The 12236-nt window shown below is 31.9% G+C and overlaps 1 protein-coding gene across 4 annotated transcripts in view; it reads left to right on the plus strand.

The window, feature by feature from the left end:
• Positions 1-12236, plus strand: part of KIAA2026 (KIAA2026 ortholog) — a 133596-nt gene that overhangs the window by 85301 nt on the left and 36059 nt on the right. For 3 of the 4 annotated variants that reach the window (XM_047829811.1, XM_047829812.1, XM_047829814.1), the window contains one exon: positions 1442-1531. The exons of the other annotated variant lie outside the window; for it this stretch is intronic. In XM_047829811.1, coding sequence (XP_047685767.1) covers positions 1442-1531 — 90 coding nt within the window. The remainder of the gene's footprint in view (positions 1-1441; positions 1532-12236) is intronic. 4 annotated transcript variants of the gene reach the window in all.

Genomic DNA, 12236 nt, shown 5'->3' on the forward strand with positions numbered 1-12236 from the left:
CATTTAGGTAGATCAAGGGCATATCAGTGATTTCATATGGCTTAACCTAATAATGAAGTTTAAAGGGGTCCTACTTTCCCATTTTTGTCACACAGTTATCACTAGGAATAATCTTGTTGTAACCCACTTTTCTTTTGTTGTTGTTTTTTGGGTTTTTTTTACAAAAAAATATGCCTTTTAGGAAAACAGTATCCTTACACAGAAATTAATGAATATAACAAATTTGGGCTGATAAAAACTTATGGTGAATTAATAGCTTTATAAGTATAGTATTTTTTTTTAATTATCATGCAGTATAAACATTACAAGACTTTCATTAACCTAAAACTTTTCCTCTTTATGTAGTTGCAGTTGTTTTAGAAACATTTCTTTTTTATAATAGATTTTTTAAAATATGGGCTTAAATTATTTTAGGGAAAAGTTAAATATATTGGGAAAAACTCAGTATAATTTTACAAGAACTAAAATGTAGTTATTAATATTTTTGCTGACACTTCACTGTTTTTTACTTATTTTTTAATGTTTATTTATTTTTGAGAGAGAGAGAGGCGCAAAATGCAGGCGGGGGAGGAACAGAGAGAGGGAGACACAGAATCCAAGCAGGCTCCAGGCTCTGAGCTGTCAGAACAGAGCCTAATGCGGGGCTTGAATTCATGACCTAAGCTGAAGTCGGACACTTAACCTACTGAGCCGCCCAGGTGTCCCAGACACTTCACTGTTTAAAGCTTTAGTTAAGCCAAACTAGTTTGATTATTCATAACTAATAACCAATTATTTTGGCCATTTGTCAATATTACCAAGGTGAAGTAAAATTATATTTCCATATAATTATGAAAAGAAATAGATGCTATCTATGGAGATGATTTTATTAAAGACTACAAGATCATATTAAGAATGTGTACTTAATGTCATTTATTTCTTTGAATATATGTATTACATATAGTGGAAATCCTTCTTTCTTGGCAGTCCCAACCATAATACAATTAGTTTGATCATATAGTTAGCAAACTAAAGCAAAGGTATAATGACATTTCTCCAGGGACACATTTATTCATCAACTAGGATACTGCCTGATAAAGCATTTCTTAAAGGTGATTCAGTAATCTGTGAATTATAGGGTGGGTTTCCAGATCTTTGTCATTCTGGGCTGAAAGCTGATAACGTTAAGAAAGTACCTGGATTATAAAGCAAGCTGAGAACAGAGGGGTGTGGTATGAAACCACCAGGGTTGAAATTTCAGTTATTTTTATGCTATGCCTGAAGTTCATACATTATAACAAGTGATATATTTTAAAATATAAACTGTGGGATTTTTTTTGCTTTTTACTATTACAAATACAAATAATTGTGAATTTAGTGTATGTTAAATCAACTTCTGTTACCACATTTTGGGTGTTTTATATTATGTGTTATCAAGCTGTGTTTTTGTGTTTTATTTTAGCTTATTTGCACTAATCTTGATGAACTCAGGGAATTAATCACAAAAATCGAGAATGAACTCAAAGATCTGGAAAACAGTAGAAAAAAATCGGTAGGTGTTGATCCAAAAGTTCTATCTATTATTTTTAGCATTAAAATTTATTCCTGCTTTTTTCTAAAGCTTTCTTTTTTAATCTTGTTTTTCTGGGTTACATAAAAATTTGTAATGAAAAATAGAAACATTGTTCCTTTTATTTCTTCTGTGTGGTCTGGTTTTCATTTTTCATAGAGAAAAATGGTACCAGGGCAAGTAAATTAAATTTTGTTTGCCTGGTTTATATCAGGTATAGTTTTAGAATATTTCCCAATATACTGGTTGGTTGTTTGCTGACTGGTAGTTTTTAGGGTAACGCTTGCCTTGCAGATATTCTTAATTAATAATTATATGCTTTTAATGGAAGTTTATTGCTTATTAACATAAAAATTTTAATTAACTGTGACATAAATAATATATAAATTGTTTAATCCTGCCCCAGATGTTTTTGAAACATACTTACCAGTATGTCTTTTAAAACAGCTTTATCAGTTAAAGTCTTTTTTAAACTTTATATATTCTAAATTCACAATTTTACCTTCATTTTTTATAGTTCTTGAGAGAATATAAAGAAAAGAATATTCACTCGACACTTGGTAAAATACTCATTTATGTTATTTATTAAATCAGTGATACTTGCTTAACTGGCATTAATAGTTCAGTGATATTACATATTTGAAACACAGTTATACACCAGCAAATGTGAAGGCTTTAAGCATTGGAGAAAATCAATCATTATTTTAAAAATACCTTTTTTTTTTATGGCTTAGGAATGCCATGAGACCACTTTTAGGTGTTTGCTCAGAACCTGTTAATCTAGAATTATGTATAAAATAAGGATAGTGATACATACAGCAAAGCTTCATATCAGCAGACTTGTAGTAGTCATTTTATATGCTGTTTAGGAGAAACATATATTGGTAGCACTCTGAAGGGAAGAGACTTAAATGCCATTAAAGGACAACCTTCTGAGGTTATTTAACAGAGGCATAAAACAGCCATAAGCATTCAGAAGTTTCAAGTGATACCTCTGAGAATATCGATATAATCTAAGAGATAGGATAATGTTCATAGTGATAGCTATTAATTAACAAAAAAACATTATGTTCAGTATACAATCTGAGAATGTGGAAAACTGTTATTTTTAGAAATATTTCTATTAAAAATGGTTTAGACCCTTATTAGATTCTTTTGTGTTCGTGTGTGTGTGTATGTGTGTGTATACACTTATGTGTGTATACACATGTGTGTGTGTGTGTGTGTGTGTGTTTACACATACACACTTTGGTATATGGGTAGTTGATGTGAAACACCAGGTGTTTTTTCAAACAACATTTGTATTAAAATATTTTCTCAGCAAAGCTATTTTTAATATATCTGGTGTTATATGATCATAAAGGACTAATTCTGTTCTTTAATAGGAAGAATAGTCTTTTAATCAGGGTGTTATCTATAGTTTTTGTAGAAGCTGTTTATTTTTAGTGAGTTGTCTGTTCTTCATGAGTCTAAATAGAATTCTGTTAAGTAAATTTGCTAATTGTTTTTTATGCTATGGTTAAACATAATGTATGCCTCTTAACTTGTTCCCATATTATAAATTAGGGTGTTGTTTTCAATAAATAGTTTTATGCATAACTGATTTATGTACTTACTTACAGCATACATTGTAAGAGAAAAAGACTTCTGCAAGTATCCTAGAGTTTTCTGTAAAGCCATCCACCTCACTTCCATTAGTGGTAGGAGGTATATGCATATTGCCTTCCTTTACAGGAACAAGTAGAAGGGTAAAAGAAAGTATAGATTACAAATATTTGACATTGTAATCTGTGGAGGCATGTTTATCAGATAGTTTTAGGTTACATACAGGGTTTAATTTTTAAATTTTGTGACTCTAAATTTTTAACTTGTTTATGATTCGTAATATTTGCATATTAGTTTTAAAATATGTTTTCTGCTCTTCAAGAAATAGAAATTCTTGGGACTGTACTTAGTAGGGATAATCTTACTGAGATTACTAACATAAGAGCTATTTCCCTTTAAACTGCCTAAAAGGTTGTTTTCATGTGAAATGGCCACACAGCATAAAGGTAACAATAGACCATAAAAGTTTACATATTATTATCTGTCATTCCTTATTTTTCTATACAAGCTATTATTGAGTATGGTAGATGTTAGTCATAGGAACTAACCTTATTGAATGTTATGTTAATATTAAATATCAATTTATTTGGCATCATTTTGGAATAAGATGTTTCACTGAACTGAATTTTCTAGGTAACTGAAACCTAAACTTTAGGACTAAATTCCTTCCTTCCTTTCTTTTTAATTTCTTATTTTAATCATTTACTGAGAAACTTCCCTGCCTCCTTGTACTATATTCAACAAAATTTTAACACTTTTTGATGATTCAAGGATCATTATGAATATCCATAATTATACTGATACCGTAAAAGTGTATTGATATCAATAACTCTAAACATTTACCAAAAGACCTTTATGTTATATATTTTGAAGGTGTGTGTTTGTATTTTTGCTTTTGTTATCTTTTCTTGGTCAACCTGTTGTTTCTTGTGTTTGTCCATGTACTTGCCTTAGCTAATATACTGTGAATTACAAAGGAAGTAACAATATTTATAAGAATTGGACTTGTAGTAAGGACCTGAGAGACTTTCTTAATAATGAGAAATGCATGAACTTGGTGATGGTGGTAGCCATTTTCACTGATTCCTCGCCTGTGGACTTCCTTCACTATTGCCTGACAAATAGAGTATTAATTTTGATCTTCATTAAGCTATCACTGTCAAAACTAAAATAGTATTCAGAATCAAAACAATTCTGTTACTCATCAGCTTTTATATCTATAATGCTCCAGTAACAAAGAGGATTTATTCCATATAGACATTTATTTGTCATAAGCCATTTTTAAAAACAAATATTTATGTGATAGAGGATTTAATATGGATTCATACAAACACCTCACTTCTTTAGAGGATTTCTTCTCTGCAGAGCCTCTTCAGATAGTTTATAATCTTTTAAAAATCTGGATCGTTTACTCATTCTTGTAAGACAGCTAATTCCATTTATAGTTAATAATGTAAGGAGAAAAATGCTTTCATTTTCTTGAGTTTGTCTGAGCACACTTGATACCATTACTTCAATTTTGGAAGCAACTTTCAACATCCTTTAGATCCTGCAGTGTTATACCTAATTATTTACCTGAGATTTGTTTAAAGTGAGACATCTGGTTGAGATAAATAGAAGTATATAGTTTGACAGTTTTTAAACTTTGTTTTCCTCATTATTGTTTAGATCATAGGATTCTTCAGGGAGCTAAAGGAGAAAATCATAACATTTTATTTTTATTTTGTGTTTTTAGTCAACAGATAAAATTCACATTGTCTATTTAGAAATTATATTTTAATCTTATTTAATTTTTAAATATTTACTTATTTTGAGAGAGAGGAAGAAGGGGAGGGGCAGAGAGAGCAAGGGAGAGAGAGAATTCCAAGCAGGCTCCATGCTGTCAGTGCAGAGCCTGACGCACACAAGGCTCAAACCCACTAACCCTGAGATCATGACCTGAACCAAAATCAAGAGTTGGATGCTCAACCAACTGAGCCACCCAGGTGCCCCAGAAAATATCTTTTTAGATTGAGGAAATGTATTAGTTTTCCAGAAAGATAGAGCTCAGATTATTGATAAATTTGCCTGATCCTGTTGTATTTGAAATATATTAGTATTGCTTTCAGTCAAAATTTTGAACAGTCAAAATTGGAAAATTTTGCCAGGCTGATATCAGAAGTGGTTATATTTTGCGTTTTTCATGTGACCTTTTTCTCTTTTTCATATCTCCCTAATTTCCTTATGTTTTAGATCATAATTTAGATTTTTAAAGAGGTTTCAACCTAGTTTTCTTCAATAAGAAAAGATCCCTATAGAAACTGGGTATAAGGAAAAGTGTGAACAATTTGGCAAAAAAAAAAAAAAAATTTTTTTATAAGAAAAGAAACCTTGTCTGGATTATATAGTGATGAATGATAGCCTTATCAATATAGAGAAACTAAAATTTAAAATACAAGACTTTTTCTTTTTTTTTTTTCTTTTCTATCTTTTAGTAGTTAAGTAACTCAACATTTAGGATAAATATCATGATCAATATATAAGAAAAGCTATAAAACTGCCTTGCTATTTGAGCCTGTAATCCTGTTTGGAATTTAACTTTTACTTTCCCCATTTCATGCCCTATCTCCAAAAGCAATTTACACAATAGTGTGTTGAGCAGACTACCTCTAATAGTGGAAATTTGGAAAAAGCCTATATGTCCAACAGTAGGAAGATGTCTAACCAAACAGTATTAACACAGTAGTGTATCATAAAGCTAGTAAAATAAAATATTTGTAGGTCATTGTTACTACATGGAAATAATTTGTGAAATGTTAAATTTTTTAAATATATAAAATGATATGTGACTAATGATTATAATATATAAAAAGACATGTTAAGAATTGGAAAGGAATTTCAAGTAGTGAATAAAATTAATCTTTATTATGTTCTTAAGATAATTTAAATTCATCATACAATAATAATATTTCTCTTGCCTAACCAAAGGGTGTACATTAACAAGACCAAACGTTAGAGAAATTAGAAGCTTTTATCAGAGATGGTGGCACCCCTTTTTTGATCACAGAGTTCTGTATAAGCCACTGGTTATCAATCAGAGATGATTCCTCTCCCCACCTGGGAGACTTTTGGCAATGTCTAAAGACATTTTTGGTTGTTGAAGAGGTGGTACTGGCACTTAGTGGATAGAGGCCTCAAAAATATCCTACATTATAATGATCCTATAATGCACATGATAATCTCCCACAATAAAAAATTATCTGGCCTCAAATGTCATTTGTGTGGAAATTGCAAAACCCCAGCATAAGCCTGTATTTGCTAAGGGCCCTATTCTCCCTATTATGGAGAGAAAATAAGTTGATGTTTTGAAAGTTAGGTAGAAATCAATGGAATCATATACTCGCTCCCATAATTGAGAGTACTTTTAGTAGACCATATACTTCTAATTCAGACTCACATTTGGTGAAACTTGTGAATGTTAGTATTAACATTTACCCTTTGTAGTTCATCAGATAGTTAAAAAATATTCTTGACCTTAGCTTCATATCCAGCTGTTTTCAATGTATTATGATTTATGACCTCTTTCAAGTATATTCACCATTTACCTTTACCTTCCTTTATATAGGAAATGAAGAAATTACAAATAACATGATTGTATATGTATTTTCTTTATTCATTTTCAGAAAGATGCTGTAATATATTCTTAAAAAGTGAAGATACAGTAAGGAGTAGAAACAGATAAATAGCAAAATATAGTCAAATTATGTTTAAAAGTTATGTGACTTTATACAGGACCCCCAAAACATAATTGCATGTAGTATAGCCTTAATATGCAGCCAAGGGTTATTATATTTTAATCTCACTTTCTAACACCTGTAACAAATTTTATTATAATGAAAGATTATGGGATTTTTCCCTCCTCTCTGTATTCTATATCCATGTGCTCACAGTGAAGCATCAAATCATAATTATTTTATAACCAGCTGTTGAGAGTGCATAATCTATTTTACTAGAGTATAAAGAATATTAGATACCTTCAGAGTCCTGAATATGCCCTAATTAACTTTATTTAATGGCTTTTCCTGTAGATATGGTTGCAATAATCTCTAAATTGTCCTTAAAATTAATTATACTTAAATTTTTACAATTACATCATTATATATATCATTTTCTTATTCTAGATTTTCTGGTAAACTACTGGTTAACAAAACTGAAAACTATCTCAGCTGTGGTGGGGAATCACGTCTTCAGTCATATGTGAAGCTTTTAAAAAATTAAAACGACCTTTTAGGGGCGCTTAGATGGCTCAGGTGGTTAAGCATCCAACTCTTGATTTTGGCTCAGGTCATGATCTCACGATTCTTGAGATCAAGCCTCCTCTCAGGCTCTGCACTGACAGTGTGGAGCCTGCTTGGGATTTTCTCTCTCCCTCTCCGCCTCACCCACATGTGTGTGTGTGCTCTCTCTCAAAATAAATACATTTTTGAAAAAAATAAAACAACCTTCTGGAAGGCCTGTGCAACAGATAAAATAAGTTTCTGTATGTATCTTAGTTATAGGTTCAAGTCTTATTCATAAGGCTTGTATTTCCTCACTGTCCTCTGTGTGCTATGCATACTACCAGGAACTTGGTAGGGGTCCAGAGATTAAAACATAGTCCTTATCCTTAAAGAACCCACTTACAGAGTTTAAGATTTTATTCCCAACCCTGAGGATAAATTTTTAATTTTAAACAGGATTAGTTGAGCTAGCTTCTGTCCTTTTATGAAAGTCTTAATCTTTTCTTTTCAAGCAGTGTTAATTCAGAAGTCACCAAACACTCCAGACACCTGCTTACTTCCCTTGTTTGAGAGTATAGTGGAGAGATAGAAAACATATGTGTTTTATGAACAATCAGATGGTAATTGACATGCTCAAAATAACAGAAAAGAAAGTTAGATGACAGGAAATATGAACCAGAGCAATATTTGGTAAGACAAAGCTTTAATCAACTAATTACTGAATTATCTAAGAATGCCTTATCCATATTTATATCTATCGTAAATCTTGTTCTTTGGGTATTTTTTTTTTTTTTGACCTTTAATAACTACTCAACCTAGAACTGGATTTTAACCCCTGTTAATAGAGCTCACTGTTTCTACTTAATTACAGTTTGGCATAGTTTTAATCCCATTAGGGAAACTTTCAAAAACAATTACTTGAAAACCCCTTTTCTTCAAAAGAAAGTTGCAATTAAAAGGGAAAAGGGTTATTTTGTATTTTTATATCAGGCAGATAATTGAAGCGAGCTTCAAAGGAAGAATTGAACTAAGTTACAGATTCTTCTATAGCTAGAGCTTCATAGTGTGGCTTAAACCCTTCTGAATTAACATATCACACACTAATATAACTAACATTTATATGTCAAATACGTTTCAAAGCACCAACTAAATTTGTATTAGCTATTTAATAGTTACTACGTTCCACTGACAAAAGTTGTGGAAAATTGAATTGAAATCTTTGGGGTGATTACGGCACCCCTCCATAAGCTTCACATCATTCCAACTTTTTATATTACAGAAGATATTGAACTCTTTGGAAAGACCCCAAAATTTAAAGATAGAATAGTTGAATGCATTTTGTGAATTGGTAAAAAATATAAAAACAAAAAAAAACTGAGAGAATTGAACAGTAATAGAACTTCCCTACCATTTTACCAGACTTTAGGAAAAGAAAAAAATGATACATTACATATTAAAGAAATATCAACTCAGAATCTGCAGAGAGTAGAAAGGAGCCCGCATAGAGGGTGTAGAGTGCACAAAAGAAACAAACCAAAAAACAGACTCTTAACTATAGGAGACTAAACAGATGGTTACCAGAGAGAGAGGTAGGTAGAGGGGATGGGTGAAAGAGGTGAAGGGGATTAAGAATACACTTCTTTTGGGGCACCTGGGTGGCTCAGTTGGTTGAGCATCCGACTTCGGCTCAGGTCATGATCTCACGGCTCGTGGGTTTGAGCCCCGCATCGGGCTCTGTGCTGACAGCTTGGACCCTCGAGACTGCTTCAGATTCTGTGTCTCCCTCTCTCTCTACCCGTTCTTCAAAAATAAATAAACATTTTTTAAAAAGTACACTTGATGAGCATGTGAGTAATATGTGGGACTGCTGAACCACTATTTTGTACACCTGAAACTAATATAAAGTATGTTAATTACACTGGAATTAAAATTATTTTTAATATAGAAAAAGGCTTACCTGTAAATACTTTTTAAACAATATGTGATGCTAACAAGTAGTAGTAGGTGCTTTTAATTAGGACAAGAGCAATTTAAGGCAGGTTTATTGACAGTAGCATGAAACACTGACAGGCAATTAGAAAAACCTGTAAGAGTATGTCTTGGTAGTCCAAAAATATAGTCAATAATCATTTGATGTAGAAGTACAGATCATAGAGAAATGTGAACAGTCCCTGAGAGTCACTGTATTAAAATGTAACACAATAATTTGTTTATGATGATTCAAGTCATCAAGAGTTAAATTATATTCATTGTGTGTTCAGAAAATCTAGAAGACATATTTCCCTCAATTAATAAATCTTTTGCATCTGAGCAGAAAACCTCAGTTAAGTAAGAAATTTACTTATGTAGTTTGAATACTTTTTGTAGGCCCACTCTGTGCTAGGCATTGTGATAGAACCTGAGAAAGTAAAAATAAGTAGGTTACTGTCCTTGCTCTTCAGATAGTCCCAATCTTCATGTCACTTATGTGGAATTTTTTTATGCTCTGATGATACCAAATGTAGCATTGCTTAGTGATTCAGACTGTGCAGTGAATTGCTTGAGAACCCACCTTTCTGATATATCAGGTATAGATTGATCAAATTTTATCAATTTATTTGCTACCACCATTTACTTTTGAAAAAGGTCAAATTCAGATACTCAACCTGTGGTTAATTTCCAATCCAGAATTCGTTCTTCTTTGTAAATGAAAGTGGTTATATACCATCTGTACATACATATTGTTAGATTTTCTTCCCCAGTAGTAGTAATTACCTGACTAGGAATATGATCTGTTACCCAGTTTTCCTCTCTACAAAACTAAATGCCATTGAAATTTGCAGTAAATTTTCAGCATTGATGCAGTTGTTTGTTTTCATGCTTTCTAGTTAAATGCTATTATGGATATATAATGGGCATGTTGTATATGTTGTTCAGTGTGGGATGCCTTTAAAATAAAGTACAAATGCTTTTCTGTTAAATTAGTCTGTAAAAAAAATTTTTTTAATGTTTATTTATTTTGAGAGACAGAGACAGAGCATGAGTGGGGAAGGGGCAGAGAGAGAGGGAGACACAGAATCTGAAGCAGGCTGCAGGCTCTGAGCTGTCAGCACAGAGCCCGATGCGGTGCTCGAACCCACAAACTGTGAGATCATGCCCTGAGACAAAGTCGGACACTTACCCGACTGAGCCACCCAGGTGCCCCTTTTTCTGTTAAATTAGTCTTAGGTGAAAATGGATGAGAGAAAATACTAGCATGAGATAGTTCATATTAGAACCTCTGGCAGTGTTAATACCTTTTAACTTTTCTGATGTTAATAAGCATATATTTCACTATACTGTCAAACTAGCACTTTTCCAAGGGACTGTATACCAAAAAGGTGAATGTAATACTTTACCCCTAAAACTGTGAGTATGCAGGAATACATGAGTATGATGATAGTTTATTTAGGTAAGCAATAAGAAAAAGTAAATACTACCTTTTCATTTAATATTATTTAGACTAAGGAGAATGCCAAATAATTGGTTTATTAATATACTTAATTATAGTTAATTTGATTTGCGCTGTGTTTTTATACATAGGAGTTGAAATTATTTACAAGTTACCTTCAGATACTGCTAGTGATTTTAAATGAGACACCTTTGTGTACAGTTAGCTTTTCTCAAAGTTATTTGCATTTTATTTGAAAAGCTCGATATATTGTTATTTAATCCCTTTTCCAATCCCTTGTCACAATTAATGTGACAAGAGCCAAGCCTGTAACAAAAAAATATTTTGTCATATGGTCCAGTTTCTGTGATCTAACATTTGTAAATAAAGGAGTATAGAAAAATAGTATTGATGTTTTTGTTATATACATCTTGTTTTTTTACTGTTCTTAACACATTAGTACCTTCTCAATTTATAAAAGCATTCTTTGTATATTTATATATGATTTTATTTTTTTCTTCATATAGCTGTCAACAGCTATTTTGTTTACATATAATGTTATAAGAAAATCTATATAAGTAATAGGATGACTTGTGTAAACAAGTTACTTTCACCTAAGTTTAACATTCAAAGCATCTACAATTATTAAAATGTGTAAAATACATCCATGATGATGAGACATGTAAGGAACCTGGAATTTATTTGTTTTCCTTTTGTTCTTCTTTTAGGTGTCCAATGTCTCCAGCATCAGTAGATTGCCAACTCCCTGTCCTTGCAACACCCCAGCCAGCATTATGCTGGTTCTGTCATACCCATCCCTGATTACTGCAGCAGAATGGAATCGTTCTTTAGTTGTAAGGTAAGTTTCCCTCCCCACTCATTTCACACACATAGACTCAGCTTTTCATTTTATAATATTGTGTAGTTTTGTAAGTTTTTTTTCAAGTTTCTTTTCCTGTATGGTTCCTTAGGTTATTAGTGTATCTTATTCAGAAACTTATAAAACTGCATAATATAATAAAAGTTTTATCTTGTAACCATAGACCAGGTTCTTTTTGTAGTAATCCCTATGAGGTTATAATACCTCCATTGTTTGACATTTGGGGCATCTCATGGAAAGGGAGCTGGCAATCTGCAGCTGCTGTGGACATTGGATGAGAAGTATTGAAAGGTAAGCTTCAGATTTAGACCATATTAAATGCCTTTGGCTCTATGGTGTATGCTTGAAATTCATACTTTATGTTAAACTCTATTTTAGATTCATAAAAGAAAAATATTACTCTCCTCTTTTAACGTGACCTTCAGTAAATGTTTGCATTATTAAGTTCACATAATACATTGGGATTATCTTACAAGTTAGTTTTTATCCCTGAAAATAGAATTCTAATATTGAATGAAATATTAAATGAAAATA

This window comes from Prionailurus viverrinus, chromosome D4 (assembly GCF_022837055.1).
Source record: "Prionailurus viverrinus isolate Anna chromosome D4, UM_Priviv_1.0, whole genome shotgun sequence".
Taxonomy (NCBI): Eukaryota; Metazoa; Chordata; class Mammalia; order Carnivora; family Felidae; genus Prionailurus; species Prionailurus viverrinus.